This window comes from Liolophura sinensis, chromosome 7, assembly GCF_032854445.1.
Source record: "Liolophura sinensis isolate JHLJ2023 chromosome 7, CUHK_Ljap_v2, whole genome shotgun sequence".
NCBI classification, from domain to species: Eukaryota; Metazoa; Mollusca; class Polyplacophora; order Chitonida; family Chitonidae; genus Liolophura; species Liolophura sinensis.
The window spans coordinates 55,015,999-55,034,037 of NC_088301.1; the positions used below are offsets into that span (position 1 = coordinate 55,015,999).

General features: G+C 40.2%; 1 protein-coding gene across 1 annotated transcript; it reads left to right on the forward strand.

The window, feature by feature from the left end:
- The first annotated feature begins 2,480 nt into the window (after positions 1-2,480).
- LOC135470306 (uncharacterized) lies at positions 2,481-10,128 on the forward strand. The gene is made up of 6 exons (XM_064749165.1): positions 2,481-3,185; positions 4,666-4,871; positions 5,792-6,158; positions 7,175-7,443; positions 7,776-7,879; positions 8,277-10,128. The coding sequence occupies exons 1-6, from the start codon at positions 2,843-2,845 to the stop codon at positions 8,524-8,526; spliced, it is 1,539 nt and encodes a 512-aa protein (XP_064605235.1). The 5' UTR covers positions 2,481-2,842; the 3' UTR covers positions 8,527-10,128.
- Positions 10,129-18,039: the final 7,911 nt, after the last annotated feature.

Below are 18,039 nucleotides of genomic sequence, written 5' to 3' on the forward strand. Positions count from 1 at the left end.
ATGTCTCAGATATTGGAAATATGTGCTTGTTCCGTCTTACTCCGAGTAGACATACTATGGAAACCGGTTCTGACCATCATCGTATCATCAAGTTCCATCGCCCACACGAAAACGAAGCAATGGAACGGTAGCGCGAAGCGGTGACACGATATTGCAAAACGATGACAAGATCGAACGATATTATGAAGCTGTGAAATGGTGGTAACATCGGTATCTGGCATTCAAGCAACAAAAGTGTTTTTATGGAACTTTTTTATTTGTTAAATCCTATCAGGACATTTGAGTTGAAAACACAAATGAATGGGAAATTACAGGATCATAAAACGAATTGATTTTTATTTTATTTTAGAATGTAGACCTATTTTATCAGTTAGTCAAATGCCCAAGGTGGTAACAGCAGAAACTTTCAACTCTGTGGTTTACGTGCGCAGTCGAGTACAGTTTGATATGTTCTAAAATGCTATACTCCCTTCAGTCTATATCATTGATGTCGCAAGATGACCTCGACGCAGGAGAAATGTAAAGTGGCCTTTTCTTGGGGCATATAAACTTGGCATTGGTATTAAATTGCTAAATGTTATTCAGCATATATACTTGTGTAGACTTTATGAATTTCCTACGCCTTTATACGTTATTTGAATCACTTCACATGTCTCTCTGTTGCACAGTGATATCAGTTTCAGCATTCTAGTGAATCCCGTCCAGTCTCACAGTACAGTAATTTCAGACACCGGGATAACTAGAAATGTTATGTAACGCTAAACATAACTGAGAACTACAATCTTGAAACATTAACTGATTTTTTATGTTTAGTTTTCACAACACCCGTAACAGACAAAAGATAAAAACGTTGCTACATTTGAGTTTTTGCGTATACAAGTAGGCCCTACTTCTCGTTGTAGTCCCGACTACAGTTGACACGGAGGTGAAAGAGAAGTTCTGGGTTTATGTCACTTTGAAGCTGAGTATTGCATTAGTTGTTTTCACCTCCGTGTAGATGCATGAAAAATCTGTGGATGCGAGTAAAGCAACAACTTCATGTCTGACAGCCCACACTCTTAAACTTTAGGTGAAATGATGTAAGTTTAGTCCTTGACAATGCAGATTTTTGTAGGTAGAACATTGTCGCCACACATTATTACAAATGGCCCCAGTTTGTGTCCACTCCTACATTCACCAAATTGATGTATTTGTCTTATTAAGACACGGACTGACCCTGCCTCAATAAGACAAATACTTATAAGTAAATCTACCCAAGGACTCACAGCGTACATACACACACACACACATACACACATACACACATACACACACACACATACATACATACATACATACATACATACATACATACACACACAAGCACGCACGCACCCACACACACACACACACACACGCACGCACACACACACACACACACACACACACACACACACACACACACACACACACACACACACACACACACACGCACACACACACATCGGTCCATTGCTTCGTAGTATCGTTTTGTCGCTTCGCATGATATTTCCATGACTTTCGTTGCATCACTTCATAGCACTTCCTACGTTTCACAGTACCGCTCCATCGCTTTGCGGTATCGTATAATCGCTTCACAGTATCATTGCATCGCCAAACAGTGTCGTGTCATCGCTTCGTAGTATCGTTCCATCACTCAACAGTATCCTTCCATCGCTTTAGTCGCTGTATCGTCCCACTGCTTAATTATCGTCGGGCGATTGAAAGATGGTGCGGCGTTAAGATGATGGCCTTAACCGACTTCCATTCCGAAAACATAAAACAGAATTTGTAATGTGTTCCATAATGCCGAAGATATACCTTGGCGCAGGGAAAATTAGAGAACTCTTTTCTCACCTTTTAACTGCATTCAAATGCTGCAAATTATTCCAAATCATTAAGCACAAAGCTAATCCCAGTTAAAATAGAAAGCTTCAATTATATACAAATGCACAAGAGCCCTGAGTATCAATTCATTTATATGGCACTCCATGTTTAAAGTTTTCCGAGTTCAATTTTTAGATCAACCTTCAGCTACGTCCGTGTGATGGTTACATAAACTACCGGTATCACTTTAAAACAATTACTCGTCCTAGTTTCGTCTTAATCACTGAAATATTGATGTGGAAAGATTACATACAAATCAAATGGTCGAAAACAATTATCATTTCCCAGATTCTGTTTTCAGGTTTGGGTTTATGTATAGGTTGTAGGCATATGCTGGGTACTATATGTATTACTCAGTTAAGTACACGGATTTAAGGAATTCACGAATGTAACTTTATAAATAGTCAGACGGTATTTCCACATTTTTATTATCTAGGCTTCGGCGCTGGGGACAGCAAATGAGACCTACAAAACGTGTTTTGCACCGGTGTGAACCAACCGGCAGCTCTGAGGGTGAACAACACACGTGATCTAGCTAAACCTGTTTAGCTGTGGTGACATACTTAGACAACTTCCGTGTGTGTGGATCTACAGGGTGTTTAACACTCTTCCCTATGCATGGCGATACGGTGTGAAAAAAATCACCAAAACCGATTGTTTTAGTCTCATCGGTGTCTGTCGCACCAGGTTTCGATTCCATTCATACTTTTAGGGCAATGTGAGGAGTTCGAGTCTTGGATTCTGAACGTCTCCGATGAAGTGAGGGTAGGCGAACAGTTTTCAGTGTGACGTCACAGCCAGAGATCTCATACATCTATATGCATGTAGATACACGGTAGAGATATAATCCCGGACAGCTGAAATACTCCGCACCATCGTGAACCACGCGAACAAGAAACTGCACAGATTAACAAGCTGTAGGCCCCTATCCGGCACAATGGATGTCTCTTTAGATGAAATGGACGATGGTGAAATAGACTGGAGTCAGCCCGCCAATTTGCCACCGGATTACTTGAGGACACTTGGAGACAAACTGACGTCGCCCACGGGCATCCAAGGTCCGTGCTGGGAAACTGTTGCCGATGCCTTAAACTTCGACAACGAAAAAAGAAACCAGATTGCAGTAAACGCCGCCCGTCTACAGATGTCCGAGGGTCATGCTTTACTGTATGACTGGACGAGTAGGAATAACGATGCCCACTCTCTACAGGTGCTCAGAACAGCATTACAGAGTTGTAATCGTGATGATATCATGGGTGAATTTATGAAGGGTGTGAAGAGTAAGTACTGAGAGAAAATGAGAGAGAAAATGAAAAAGTATCAACCGAGAAGAAATATACCCACTAAAAGCAATTGTGTACAAAACACAGACATGGTGTGTACCAAAAGTACGCATTAATTGTTAGTAAGTTACACAGGCAGATTTAACATATACCTCCCATTCACAACTTTATGTATTTATTTATTTATTTGATTGGTGTTTTACGCCCTACTCAAGAATATGCCTCCTAAACGGTTGCAGTGAGCACTGTAGGGGGATGAGTCCGTGCAAAACATGGTCTGGACTTGAACTCACACCGACCGCACTTTTGGGGGGTTCTTGCGCCGTGCTGGTGTGCTAACCTCCTCGCCCACGGAGGCCCTCTATAAATTTAAAATGAGTACCAAGTTGCGTAGTTCATATTCTTTGTACTATATTCAATGGCTAAATGTAAGTGGCTGGGTACAATTTATAGTAATTATATATACATGTACACTCAAAAAATTAATCAGTTAAATTCAGCAGAAAGTGTGTTGTCTGAGTGATGCTCGAATGTATTCTGTTATTGTAGTAGATTCTTCTGTTAAATATATCACTTCTATTCCATTAATTCAACACAAAGATTCTATTAGATCAACAGGATATTTATGTTGAATATGACAGAATGTTGTGTTATAATAACAGAATAAATTCTATCATCACTCAGACAAAAGACTTTCTGTTAAAAATTAACAGATTAATGTTTTTAGTCTACATATATCTTGTATAGGCCTGTACTGTTTACCAGACTTAAAGATGATGATATTTGTCTGTCCCAGGACCCGGATAAAGGGCAATCCCGCGTGCTTGTTCATACACGTACATTCACCTTTGCCATCCGTGTAGGCTAGTATGCCGCCATGCTCCCAGCACCGGTACAAAATTAGAAGTGTAATTCTATTTAAAATATTTACATTTGTATATGTTCGTGTATTTGTATGTTTTGATGAATTCAAACATTCTCATGGCTGATAATTTAGGTACCTATATATCAAATGCAGCATGTACACGGCGTAAATATGTGTATAGTAAACTGCTGACCTACATTACTGGGATTGCCGCTAAATAAAAATGTGCACCTCTGAATACGATAGTCACGGGAAGTTTTTATCATCGTCACATCCTTTCTCACTTCATGCTAAATATAGTAAAGCTGAATTGTTAATGTATTCTTCATTAATTATAAGTCAAACATAAATACTCGTAGACTCCTTACTTTGTTTGTCGTAACTTTACCACACCTGGGTAAAGATGTATAATTAATCATAGGTGGTCACTTGTTATATCACCAAGTTTCACTGTATAATTTACTCAATTGCTAAACCACATAGAATAGGTGTATATGCATCGTATATATAACTTTCAGTTCTTTTCCAATATTTTGGAGTTATGTGTGACAGTTTCATTGGAAGAATGCTTTTATTGCATTGATCGTTTAGAATATGCGTTGGTTGTTTCAGGGATGCACGAGGTGACGCTCCATGTGGTTGTGATCGTACCTCAAGACCTGCCTGACCCCGAAACTCGCCCTCAAGCTTTCAAGGTCACGGTCAATTGTACTGTCACTCTTGCCAATGCAATTGGCTCATACATTGATAATATTCACGACTATGAAATATCAGTCCCGAAATATGCAACCTGGCAAAGCCAAGCTAAAAAACTCAAGGTAATTTCATAATAAATGTAGTATTTATACCGAACAACCTGTAAGGTACGTCACAAGTAAATACATGTAGTTTGTGCACATGTATTCATGATTAGTGTTATAAGCTGACATTATGATGGCATGGTTACGCTGCAACAATCATGGCAGCACGATTATGCTGTAGGCCTATTGGCTTTCTTTAACGAATTTCTGATGTCAAGATAATTAAAATGTGTGTATACAGTGATAACATGCTAATTAATGCCATGATACCGGTAGTGCAACCTATCACATTATATGGGTCATATGTCATAACATATATTTTCTGTCTCGAAGAAACTCGACTATCTGTCTCGAGGTTCAGTAACGAAACCGTTTGAAAGTTTGAAATACACCAACAATACTTCGGACTGGAGGCGAATTGTCAGTAGCTTACTTTTTCTGAGCAAACGTTTGTTTACATACGTATTATAGAGCAGAAAACACGATTGGGACATTACATATCAGCCGCCACCGTGGTGCACGGGAAGGGGCTCAGCAAAAGGCCTAACGGCATGGTATACAACCCCACGACCCATCATAATTTTTATTTCACCTCGACTCATTCCCTCAGTCATTCGAATGAATGAATGATTATGGCTTACCGCCACGTCAGGAATATTTCAGTCATATCATGGCGACTAAGTCATTCGAAGTGGACATGGTAAAGCCTACACCCTTTAACAGTAATGGAACCGTTTAAATTACTGAATTGAACAAGTCGAACCTACGTCCTTTTTCTTTCTGCATTTAACCTCCCACCAATTTCCGGCAAGGCACTTGCTCGCTATTCGAAAATTTCACCCAATAGGACTTTTTGGTGAATATATACCGACGCTTACATCATTTCAAAGGAGCTTCATCTGAACTTCAAAATACAAATCATTTATTGATTATTTCAGGGAAATCAAATTACTATCACCAAAAAACATCCCAGGGAAGACACCGGCTTAGAGCAACTACGTTCGAGCTTCCAGGATACGGCTATCAAAGAAACAAGAATTTCGAACACCACAGCGAATGCAGATTTGATCCTGAACATAGTGCCGAATGAATTGTCCAAGGGTTTTAACAATGATTTGAACGAGCTCACGCCTCGCTGCACTAACGATGAGTTGAATATGCAAGTGTGTACAAGTTGTGAGTGCAACAATTCCAGTTGTGCTGATAGTTGTGACAGCAGTATAGGACTGACGCCATTTCTCGATCTCAAGGTTGAGGGACAGAGTAAGCTTCCTCGGAAAGAACCAAATGGAACGTCATTGAGAGGTGACCATATTACTTACTCACGAGGCAATGTACCAAAGCGACCCATAAGTCTCATTCCGTATAAGTATGCCTTGATAAAAAAAAATACATTTTACTTAATAATTATAGCATTGAAAAGCACCTTATTGTTAATATAAAGATATATTTCACTTCAACTTGAGTTACCCTATTTACGTAATTAAACACTTTAAAGTATTTTTGTAGGAATAGAACATACTTCTATAGACATCAAACTCATTTTCCGAACTAGGCGCACGGGTTTTAAGAATCTGCTTGTAACTGTACGCTTGTAGAAGCTTTGAATTTGATATTGTCTTCATGATATTAAAGGTGGAGAAAACATAAAAATGATATAAAGTTCAGACGAAAGAGTGCGAAAAGTTATTTCTAAATGTGCTCTTCAATATTTTTTCCGATTTTTCCTTAAGGAGAAAAAGACACTTGAAAATAATTTTTGTATGGTGGATATTTGGGACCACCTGTTGGTATTTATAGTCTTTGTTTAATAATGTCATAATGAGGATGTAACACAGGTTTAATAAATATTTTTGGACTAGAATTTGTTCTTTTCAGCTAAGGAATGTATTAAACGTCAATTTGGATCATATTTATATATTTAATACGTTCATAAATATTATCATATGTTTCGATAAACAACAAATTTACATTCAGATAAATTTATTAGACAAGCATCACATCCTTATTTAGAACATTATTATGCAACAACGATAATTACCAAAAGATGGTCCCACATACCCACCATACAAAAATACTTTCAAATACCCTTTTCTCTTGAAAAAAAGTCCCCAAAAAATATTAAAGATCATATTTGCAAATAAGTTTTGACGCTCTTTCATCTGATTTTGGCATCATTTTTATGTTTTCTTCTCCTTTAAGAAAACCTGTCCAAAGTTTTCTTTTTATGCAAATATGACATACCGCAAGACTGTTGATAATATCATTACCAAGTCATTTGAATCCACATGTTAGATGAGATATTGGGGTTCCTTCTTCAGATATGGCCGACAGCAGAACAAAGCGTCCTCGTCAGAGTGACGACGAAAGCGAGGACAGCAATGAGGACAGAAATACTGACATCATTCCCAACCAAAACCAGAATCAAAACCCATCCTTCCCAAAACCGGACAAGTCTTCACTTGTGCGGAGGTTTACAGAACCAGGAATGTCTAAAAGAGTGAAGGCCTCGGTTTACATTCCCTGGGTGACCCAGAGCTTTGAAAGGGCTGGATTGCCATACTGGCACGGTAAAATCACCATGGAAGAGGTAATATAAAAGATCACAGCATACAGTGTATATCAAACCAGAGCAGTGACGATGGCGTGATAGCTGACAATTGGTCACACACAACCATCTAAATCCGGCATCTTGACAACTTACTTCAATTAATACTCTCTCAGTCATAGGAATGTCAGTGGTCGTTAGTCATAAAACTCGCGCCTATATATGTCAGCGATGGCCGATATATCCAATATCTATACTGGGATTCGCATGAATGGTTTTTGGGATTCGACCTGTATTTTTTTGTTTTGTCTTAAATAGAAAGTGACATTATTTTTTTATGAAACAGTTAAATGTTCCCCACTTCCTGCCTTCAGATGCAGCAGAGAATGGCAGCATATCTTTTAGAAGATGGCTGTTTCATGGTGTGGAGCTACAAAGGAGCCACAGAACGGGACAACAAATTAGTTATCTCTGTAACGTGAGTGTTATCCATGTATGACAAGATCAGAACAGATTACCAAATCCGGCCTGAAGGTTAATCTTAGGCATTATCTTGCTAACAGATGACTAATATGATATAGCCTGCCATAGTATGCAGAGTTGATATTTCTTCCTAAGCAAGTAGACACAAGGCTAGAATGATGCTTTATCAGGCTCTTCCTGTGTCCAAGAAAAATCTTGAAAACCATTGCATTGGTTTCATTTCCGAAGAGTTTGTCCGACACAGAGCAAAATTACTAACGAATTTCGAGAGTGGCCTTACATGACAATGGTATCACGTACCTCTCTCCGTTCCTGCTTGCATATTGCCGACCGTAATAGATCAGCTATTACACTTTGTCCATGGCTAACAATGCCTTGCTGTTTATTTTCAGACATGCCAGACAGTTGTTACATTACAACATCAGAGCCCGTGCTGTGGATGGGCGCATGGGATACTACCTTTTCAAGAAGGAGTACGCGTCATTTAATGCCCTGAATCTCATTGAGTATTACTCCAGACACAGCCTGGAAAGTCGATCTAACACTGGTAACGGTCGAGACATCAAGTTACAAAAACCTGTAGGGCAAAGAATGCTTGCTAAAGTTTCTCCATTACCTTACTTTTATGTCGGACCAAACTAACAACCACCGACTCAGGCCATTGACTGGATGGTCAGATATAAGTGCAAAGCAGCAATCTGTGATGAATCTGTGATAGCCTAGATAAGCGTGAAAAGAAGTCGAAAGGATGCATGTAATTGTATTGTATGTGAACAAATCCTACCTGTTTCCTGAAAGATTCATACTTAAAATCCACTCGGATGTCTGTGATGTACGTGTGTAGTATGTATAAGTCATCCCGTATATGTAAGTATGAGGGCATCATATATGCTCTCCTCTGTCATCTGGACAATCTTCACTTAATAAAGTTCGCGATGTCCAACATCTCCTCAACACATATAGGTTTACCGTTGTACGAAACAGACATTACGATCACTATTGCGGTTATCAAGCGCAGCAAGATCTTTCAAACTTCTACTGAGGGTAGTTTTATGCTTGCGCTTGAGTACCTAAAACCATATGTACTCATATACAGAGAGGTGTGTAACGAACTGTTTTGCAGATGCTCTGTATGCATGGTGCGAAGTATGCAAAAGTATGTGAATCCGGCATATGCATGTCCGTGGAGGCTATACATTTAAATATATATCCTCTTCATATATTTACAAAGCTAAACCAAAATTTGTTTCCTTTTCGTCTCCAATATAGTTTATAATAGTTTGCAGTATTCAGAATAGACGTAGAATCAGTAAAATGGTAAATGCCTAAAGCTTAATCAGATGTATATAAATGAGTTACGTTTATAGATTTTATATTCACATACAAATTATAACCGAGGAAGAATTATTTTTTATATATGCGATTTTAAGTTCCGACAGTCGTCTTTCCTAATTTCAAACCCATACGCAAGTGTAGTGAACATGGGGTCGGTACATGGCTCAGTGGTAAAGTGTGAAACCTATAAAAATAATTCATTCCTTTGCTATTGTTAAATGTGGTATCATGAAATTACAGGTAGTTAAGCTTACATCATATCTTTAATACCATTATTAACTGAAGGCTCTTGCTGGTTTAATCTTCGAAGGCGTTTATCTCGGCGGGACAGACAATCCCGTGTATATATGCACACACAATATTTTGCTGTATTTTAGACAAATAAAAATACTGTAATAACTTTACAAAGACAACTGTAGTAGATCGTCAAAAAAATGTTGTTCAAATGCAATGCCTGTTTGTAATATCAGCTTACCATCACATTACGTACAATCGTTTTAGCTATAACTTTACATCATGTTGGTCCATATTTGATTGTAGACCTTTGAAAGGACTCTGACTGCGACATAACATAATGCAATTGGCTGAAAATTCATTCATATTTGCAGATATATCTGGAAATATATCTCCAATATTTTTACTGCAAGAATACATACGCCATTTGTTATTAGATGCAACGTATACGTCTTAATTATACTCTTACAGTGATAGGTTTGGCAGATTCTTGAATATTTACTTGTTATAAAGGAGTACAATGTTATTTTCCGGGTCATTTGGAATGGTTTTTAGATACAAATATTGAAAACAAGGCACCAAAGGTGCTTCTCTGTGTTGTTGCCTGTTATTTGTATATTAACTCTCTATGTAAAAGTTAACAACTTAGTGCTCAAAATAAAACATGTCCATTTATTTTAGTGTTATCCCTATTGTTTTTGTAGAGAGACTTTTCAGTTTAATACCCGCGATTAAGTCGCAAACAGTAGCTCCAAATGAACGGAGCTCAGGATCAAAGCCTGATCTTCACATTATAGGCCTACCTGGCGACCACTCGATCTATAGCCCTAGTTTTCGAAGAAGAAAAATTAGATTTGAGGGTCTTTAAATTACATGACTAAAGTGGGCACTTCGAGTGAAATTTTTGCCGGTGTACAAACCCCCGTTGTTCACTATTTATAAACCGAGTAGTTATTTCGATCGAAAGAGAGATTTGGATAGAAAGAAAAGAGTATAGCGTCCGCATTCTGTTTTCACAACAGCTTTTTTAAAAATTTAAATCAGAAGTTTGAGGGGCTTCCCCTTGGTCTATTACAGGTTATTTATAGAAAAAGAAACATAAATCATTTCAGTGTTCACGCGGGTGGAGCGATGTTCTGGATTCAGTGGGCCAGAACATCACTTGGGCTCATATCAGATAAAATTTGTAATAACATTTTGCTAGTGACCACATCTGATGACGAAGAAGCCGTGCTCTAAAAACTCAGACCGGATTCAGTTATAGCTTGAAGACATTATTTGACCAAGAAAATATATATATAAGGCTATATGCAATAGAGTGCTTTGTATTGTATTTCCATTTGTACTTATTTCAACACACAACATCTGTTGTATTTTTGCCGTCGCGATTTTCTCATTAGCAGCATTCTGCAAAGCCAAGACTTTCAGCAAGGTCTGATCCTACATGCACATACTGCCAAGCCAACCCGAGTCCTTGCCCCAATACATGAACGAACCGACATCACTTTCCAAAACAGTGTAAAAATACTGTGCTACACCCCTGCATGGACAGTCTCTCTCTACAGTCTCTACTGTTGACGTAATCAAGAAAATATGCAAGAAAGTATATATAAATTGATTGTGCTTGATGCGACTTTGTTGATATTGTAATAGACTATGTTTCACTGTAGCCGATAAAGAATTAACATGTCCCGTACAGGGAAAAGTAGCGAGGTACCAGATCAAGACAACGAGGCTGTTATATGGCGAGGACTGTGAATCTCAGTCTGACAATAAACTGATTAATAACTTGTCCCAAGGGGGCCATGGTCAAAGAGATGTAGCGAACGATCCTCTCGGCTTTCATGGATCCCGCTGGTAGGTCAAATATAAAATAAGAATAAACTGTTGAATAAAATATGCGCTCGGGCCTTAACTCAAAACAGACGGTCGAATCTATAACGACGGCTGGAACTGGAATTATTCGTTAATTAAAGAATGGGTGTGATGTAAACATTATTTATAGCCGAGCCAGCCTACCTATACAGTCCTGCGACATATCGTTGTGGAGGCATAGACAGTTCCAGCGGGATTTCCACAAGTTAAAATAAACTGATAACGTAATCAAGAAATATGCGGTCAACATCTCCAATACTTAACGCGTGGAGGTAGTCGTTGTATAAGAGAACTGTTGACAGCCCTACGCGATAGCGTTGCCGGGAATAATATCTGTATAGACCGTCCCAGCGGGATTTCTGAAAAGCAAACTAATAATGCACGACCTTCTTTTCCAATAGTTAATGCGTGCGGGTGATGGCAGTATGTGAGCGCTGTTGACTGGTCAGTAGCATAGCACCGGCGGGGCGAATCCTGAATTGATTAAAGAAGAACTGATGTGTCGTAAGATGTGTCAGAGATCTGCTGAGACGAGTATAGAGCCGGAGGGTATAAAAACTGCTTAGGTCATTCGTCGTTTTTAATTACGATCGGTTAATTAGGTCGAATGATAGCCGTTGTATATTTATAGTCGAGCCAGTTTATGGCTATGATAATGGCATCTCCTGGAGGTTAGACCGTTCTAGCGGGATTTCAAAAAATAAAATAAACTTAAACGATAACGAGGTCGGCTTAGCGACCGACACCGTTCCAGCGTGATTCCAAAAAGTAAAAATAAACTCATAAGATAATCCAAAAATATGTGGTCTACTTCTCCAATATTTAAGAGGTAGGTGAAGGTAGGTGCTGTTGACTGTCATTAGTCAAATATTTTTCCCTGGTTACACCGTTCCAGCGGGATTTCTGGAAATGAAAAATATGTGGGCGGCATCTCCAGTATTTAGGACAGTATACGAGCGCTGTTGACTGATCATTAGAGCGAGAATTAAAGGACTGCCAATTTATAGTTGGGAAAAGGCTCCCTACCGAGACCGGCTGAGACGAGTATAGAGCCGGAGGGCATAATAACTGGTTAGGTCTTTCTTCGCTTTTAACTAGGATCGGCTGATAATGGCAGAAGGGTAACATCGGTGACATGTCTAGAATTTATTTATTTATTTGATTGGTGTTTTTACGCCGTACTCAAGAATATTTCACATATACGACTGCGGCCAGCATTATGGTGGGTGGAAACCGGCACAGCCCGGAGGAACCCACGACCATCCGCAGGTTGCTGGCGGACCTTCCACGTACGGCCGGAGAGGAAGCCAGCATGAGCTGGACTTGAACTCACAGCGACCGCAGACATGTCTAGAGCACCACCGGCCTTATTTACCCAGGACTGTACGGATAAATAATTGCAAGGGGTTTCACATAGGGCGTACAGTTGTGAGAAATACTATCGAAATACGCGGTTCGAGGTGGATTATAATAATAGGGTGAGCGTGTAATTGAAGTTAGACAACTCGTGTGTTATGCGTCTTATGCAGCTCTGGCGTCTTAAGAAGTTCTAGCTTTAACGTACATTACTATACAGACACTTTGAAAAATATTGTAGACATTTATAGTGTATAGTGCTGGCAGATCTAATTCAGGGAAACAAATGGATGAGCTGTATGACAGCAGCTACCGCATCGGTGTGCGATGAATGCTGCTGTGAGTTCGCAATGAGGAAATGACAAAGTCAATCCATGGGTTGATTACTGCTGCTTTATTAGAACTGTTACTCGTTGTGTAGGTACACCGTTTGAGCAAATTCGCACGCTCCGCAAGAACCATACATCAATCCAGTTCACAAAGCTCCTTACACGTGAAACTAAAAACAAAGAACGATATTATATTTAGCGCACAATCGTATATCTTAATTTACGTCAGTAAAGTCACGAAAAGTTGACAAACTGTGACATCTGTCAGTTATCGATAGCTTCAACTCCTACGCAGATTCACACTCATTGTACACTTAGGTAACATAAAAAAACATGTTTACATCGTACAAACATTATCTGAGCTAATTCAGAGAAATACATACCACCATAGATCCTCAAAACCTCGCAACAACGCAAGTTCTGAGCTGCCGTAACAACCGACCGACACTCGATGTCGTTTCCATGGCACCTACGTCACAGGACGAGGAAGTCGCAAAGGGGCGTCGACTCGGTATCACAGAAACACACCTCCCTAAATAAGACTGTTCTTATTTCCAAAACAAAATACAGAAATATATTCAATCATTGGTTCTCAACCAGCACAACTTCTGGACTGGACCGTTCCAGAATGGTTACAGATTGAACTCGTTTTCCCTTCTTATCTAGATTCTGAGTACCAACGGCAAGGGTAACCTTGCGTACATAATTATCTTTATCAACAATGGTTTCCTTAACTCGCTCCTACCTCCACTGGTTGCGCGGCAGATCCTCTTTCAGTAAGACTACATCTCCTACTTGGACATTCCGCCGTGGACGATTCCACTTAGAGCGAGTCTGTAAGGTCTGCAAATACTCATGTTTCCAACGGCGCCAAAACTCGTTACTCAGAGGCTGTACTCTACGCAGCGTTTTCGAGAGTACAGATCTGCATGCTGGAAAGCGCTGGCGGGTGGGGGGGGGGGGGGGGGGAATAACACTAGACTTCATGGTCAACAAATGATTGGAGTTAAAGGCTCCAAAGACATAGGATCATTCAAGTTGTCGGTCGTAAGCGGTCTGCTGTTAACAATAGCAGTGACTTCGTATAGTAGAGTACGTAAGGAGTCGTCATCAAGTTGTCAACCTTCCTTCCTGAGAAGACCAGAAAGTACACTTCGCACGGTCCTTATCGGTCGCTCCCATACTCCGCCTGCGTGACTCGAGTCTGGTCCATTTCTGCAACAGCTTTCCGGAGTTCTCGTTCCGCGCCCACAAAATTCGTTCCCCGATCCGATCTCAACTGCCGAATGGGACCACGAATACAGAAGAAACGACGAAGCAAGTTAATGAACGAATCTGTGTCGAGGGAATCGGCTGTTTCGATATGGATCGCTCGATAAGCCATGCAGGTAAATAAGACCCCATACCGTTTGAACGCTCTTCCGTCCATTCTTCACCACCCAGGTCCAAATAGGTCCACTCCGCAGTAAGTGAACGGAGGAGCTTCTGTAATTCTATCTTCTCACAAATCTGCCATCTTCTGCTCTTGAACGTCATGACGTAGCCTTCGGCAATCCACACACTTACTGATGTATTGCGAAACGGCTGAACTGCAACCAATGACCCAAAAAACCGTTCGCTCTCAACTGGATAGTCGCCCTGTCTTCTCATGAAAGTGTCGAATCACTGATGTGGTGATATGGTAATTCCTCGGCAAAACATCAGGGTGGTCTTACATTCGAAGTTTAATTCTGCCGGTTGTAATCGGCCATCACTCGTAGGATGCCGTTATCATCAAGGAAGGGATCCAATCGATGAATGCGAACTTGTGCCTTTTAAAACTCTCTTGAGATCTTTCTCCGTTTGCCTCGTCGACTTCCCGCTCTTAATCTGCCGGAACTTCGTATGTCAGAATCCTGTGGCTAAGATCGATAGGATCAGCTCCAGGTTCACTGAAACTTAAGTCAACAATGCCGACAATACTCCATCCTAAGTCGGTCTTCTGCCCATAAGGTTCATGATCTTCATTTGGCGGAATTACATCTCGCGGTACCAGTGCGCGAGGGCAATTGTATCCAGTGAGGAGACCCACCTCCACGTCACTAACGGGCAAAATCTTGTCTGCAATCTTGTGAAGATAAGGCTATCTCAACGCAACTTCTGGTGTCGGTATGTGTGATCTGTTTGCCGGCATAATCTCTCTAGAATATACTGAGGGAAGCTGAATCTTCTGTGAACTATCAAATCCTCGGACGCTTAATCCATCTATTCTGCTGCTTTCCACCAACTGCTTATCTGCAGACATAGTCGACAACAGTAACTTCACATCTACTCCCAGTAGTCCATGTTCTTCCCTGGTTTTATCCAAAATAAAGGTGGTGTCCGATTGCGTGTCCAGTAACGCGTATACCATTCGCTCTTTATCTGGATTATCCACTTGGGAAAGCCAAACTGGAACTATCATCGCACATTTACTTGCACTACCACTGTGATTCATGTGGGTTACTCTTGTGTGAGAAGATGTGCAACAAACTGGTTTTGTCACAATGGACTCATCCTTATTAGCCTGGTTATTGCTTCTATTGTAATCACCATGCAGCGAAGTAGGATGTCGCTTTCCACACACCTTGCATGTAATCCTTTGTTTACAAAACTTAGCTCTGTGATCGGATCCAAGCAAACTCCTTCCTGTCAGTCAAAGATCGTTGTAAAGGGGCTCTACAATCGTCCAGATGATGCCGTTTTTCGCAGTAGAGACAAATCATCGCCCCTTTGTCCACCTTCACATTGTCACGGCATTCATTCGCACTAGTAGAAAGAGTACGTGCACCAAGTTGTTTATTCTTACTGCAATTACTCCGAGACTTCCCAGCTACATCTACCGTAGTTCCTTTGTGCAGTTGCAATACCGGGTCACAAGCGATTTCCGCTTCTTTGGTTACAAACGCAACAAACTCGGCGAATGGGGGAAACGACTTAAACCTGCCCCTGAACTCAGCGACCACTCTAATCCAGCGCAGTACTAACCACTCTGGAAGTTTTGACGGCAATTTCTGATTCTGACTGGCACTGTCGCAAGAAATCTGCGTATTTCCGTAAAGCGGTACCATCTCTGGATGCTATCTTGGGCCAATCCCGTAGTTTGTCTCTGAAGGCACTGTAAAGGTACTGTAAAGGAATTACCATACCTTTCTTCCAAAAGATGTTTAGCTTCTTCATAAGCAGTGTCGCTTGTCAGAAAGAAAAATCCTTCCACCGCTTCTTTAGCTTGGCCACCTAAGTACTTTTGCAAGTAATATATTCTTTTAGCAGGTGCAATGCCTTTATGCTCAATCAGAGTACTAAATGCATTTCTCCAAGCTGGAAATTTCAAAGGATCTCCAGTAAACACACCTGGCTCTGTAGGTGGTAACTGTCACAAACTAACTTGTTGTGCAAATGATTCGGCAAGATTTCCAAGCTCAGATTGTCTCCCGTATAATGCGGAGTCCAGCTGAGTGACGAGTGGCGTGGAAAACTGAGTGTTCTGGCGATTAAAAATAGAATCATACATAAGCGCATGCGGGGTATTCTGAGTCTGCTGGTAAACCCATGTCGGTTGAGTAGAAGCAGCTAGCCACAAAGACGCGCAGACTGAGCATACTTCTGCGCATTTAATGTACATGTAGGTTGGCAGTGAAAGCCCGATCCCGGCTCTACTCCATGGAAATATAAAATCGTCTACAAGCTATATCACAGTTTAATCAAATTGAAAAATTTAATTACCACACATGACTGATAGCACTGTGACATTGATCCTATCGGCGGTAAAGCTAGTCGAAGGTCCTGGAAAGCTGCTACTTAAAAAAACGTGACCGTCGTGTAAGTTCCATTGCGATCGGTTGTTCTTACACCCTCAAGCCGTTATTCCAGCCTCAACACCACATATATATTATTCGACTACATGTCTTTTGAACGTATAAGAATGGCTAACAAGCAAAACCAAACAAATGGTTCTAAACTGAGATCTGAATAATACATAGAACGTCTGTCTAAATTTACGATCGTGACCTGGTTTATCCAGAGTATTCTTGAATGAACTTCCACCACAAATAAAACACAATCTTCCCGACTTGTTTCCAGAGTTATAGTAACATTTGAGACAAATTCATGGAGCATTTAAAACAATGACAAATTCTATACTGGCGAATCATGAATGCTATAAAAAAAAAAAAAAAAAAAACATTACGTGAAAACACGTATATTCGTGTTACATAAAGGCACGTTGAACATATAAAAAAGGTTGAAAATATATAATTTTTCAGTATAGTTCTTAGAAAGCTGTGAGCACAAATGTGTATACCTCAACACGGTTAAGACTTCTAAACAGTTGTCATGACAAATCCTTGTCGCCCCATTCGAGGTTACAATGTTAAATATACTTTAAATGTTGGATCTGATACATTTCTATGCAAAAAATTGATTACGACCTGAATGGAATACCTGTAAAAAACAGTGTGACATTAATCACCTGTTCATTTCTACTTGTCTGTAGCCTACTTCTAATTTAAAAAAAACCCTAAGCACTCATGTACTCTAATTTAAAGTCATTGTCAGTAGTAGTACACGGGTTATAGCAGAATCAGTAGTTTGTACGCAACACGCGGTCAACTGATGAAATACATCCAATACACAACCATGGCAAGTACAATGACCAAACTTACGCTTTCGACGTCAAAAAGAGTCAAAACACTGAGATCGGGCGACTCTTTACCTAACTACAGTGCACATTTGGGCATACTCACCCAGCCGATATGCAGAAGTAGACATAAAATATACGTAATGAATATAAAACATAGACAATATCACAACACATGTTGCCTTATTAAGGCAGACAAGCGGTACTCCGGGTATCACATGCTGAGCTCTTTCTTCTTGCCAGGCGTCTCTACATACCGCATACGATGAAACCAAAATTGGCTTAGTGGTTAAATTCAGTTGGAAATGCAAGCACCACTGAACGAGGGTTATGAACAGCGATAATTTTAATAATACAGCATGCATACAT

Excerpts from the sequence above, each read along its gene's own strand:
- LOC135470306 (XM_064749165.1), top strand. The coding sequence starts at position 2,843 with ATGGATGTCTCTTTAGATGAAATGGACGATGGTGAAATAGACTGGAGT. Across the intron at positions 4,872-5,791 it reads GCCAAGCTAAAAAACTCAAG|GGAAATCAAATTACTATCAC; the intron begins GTAATTTCATAA and ends TGATTATTTCAG. Across the intron at positions 7,880-8,276 it reads AAATTAGTTATCTCTGTAAC|ACATGCCAGACAGTTGTTAC; the intron begins GTGAGTGTTATC and ends GTTTATTTTCAG.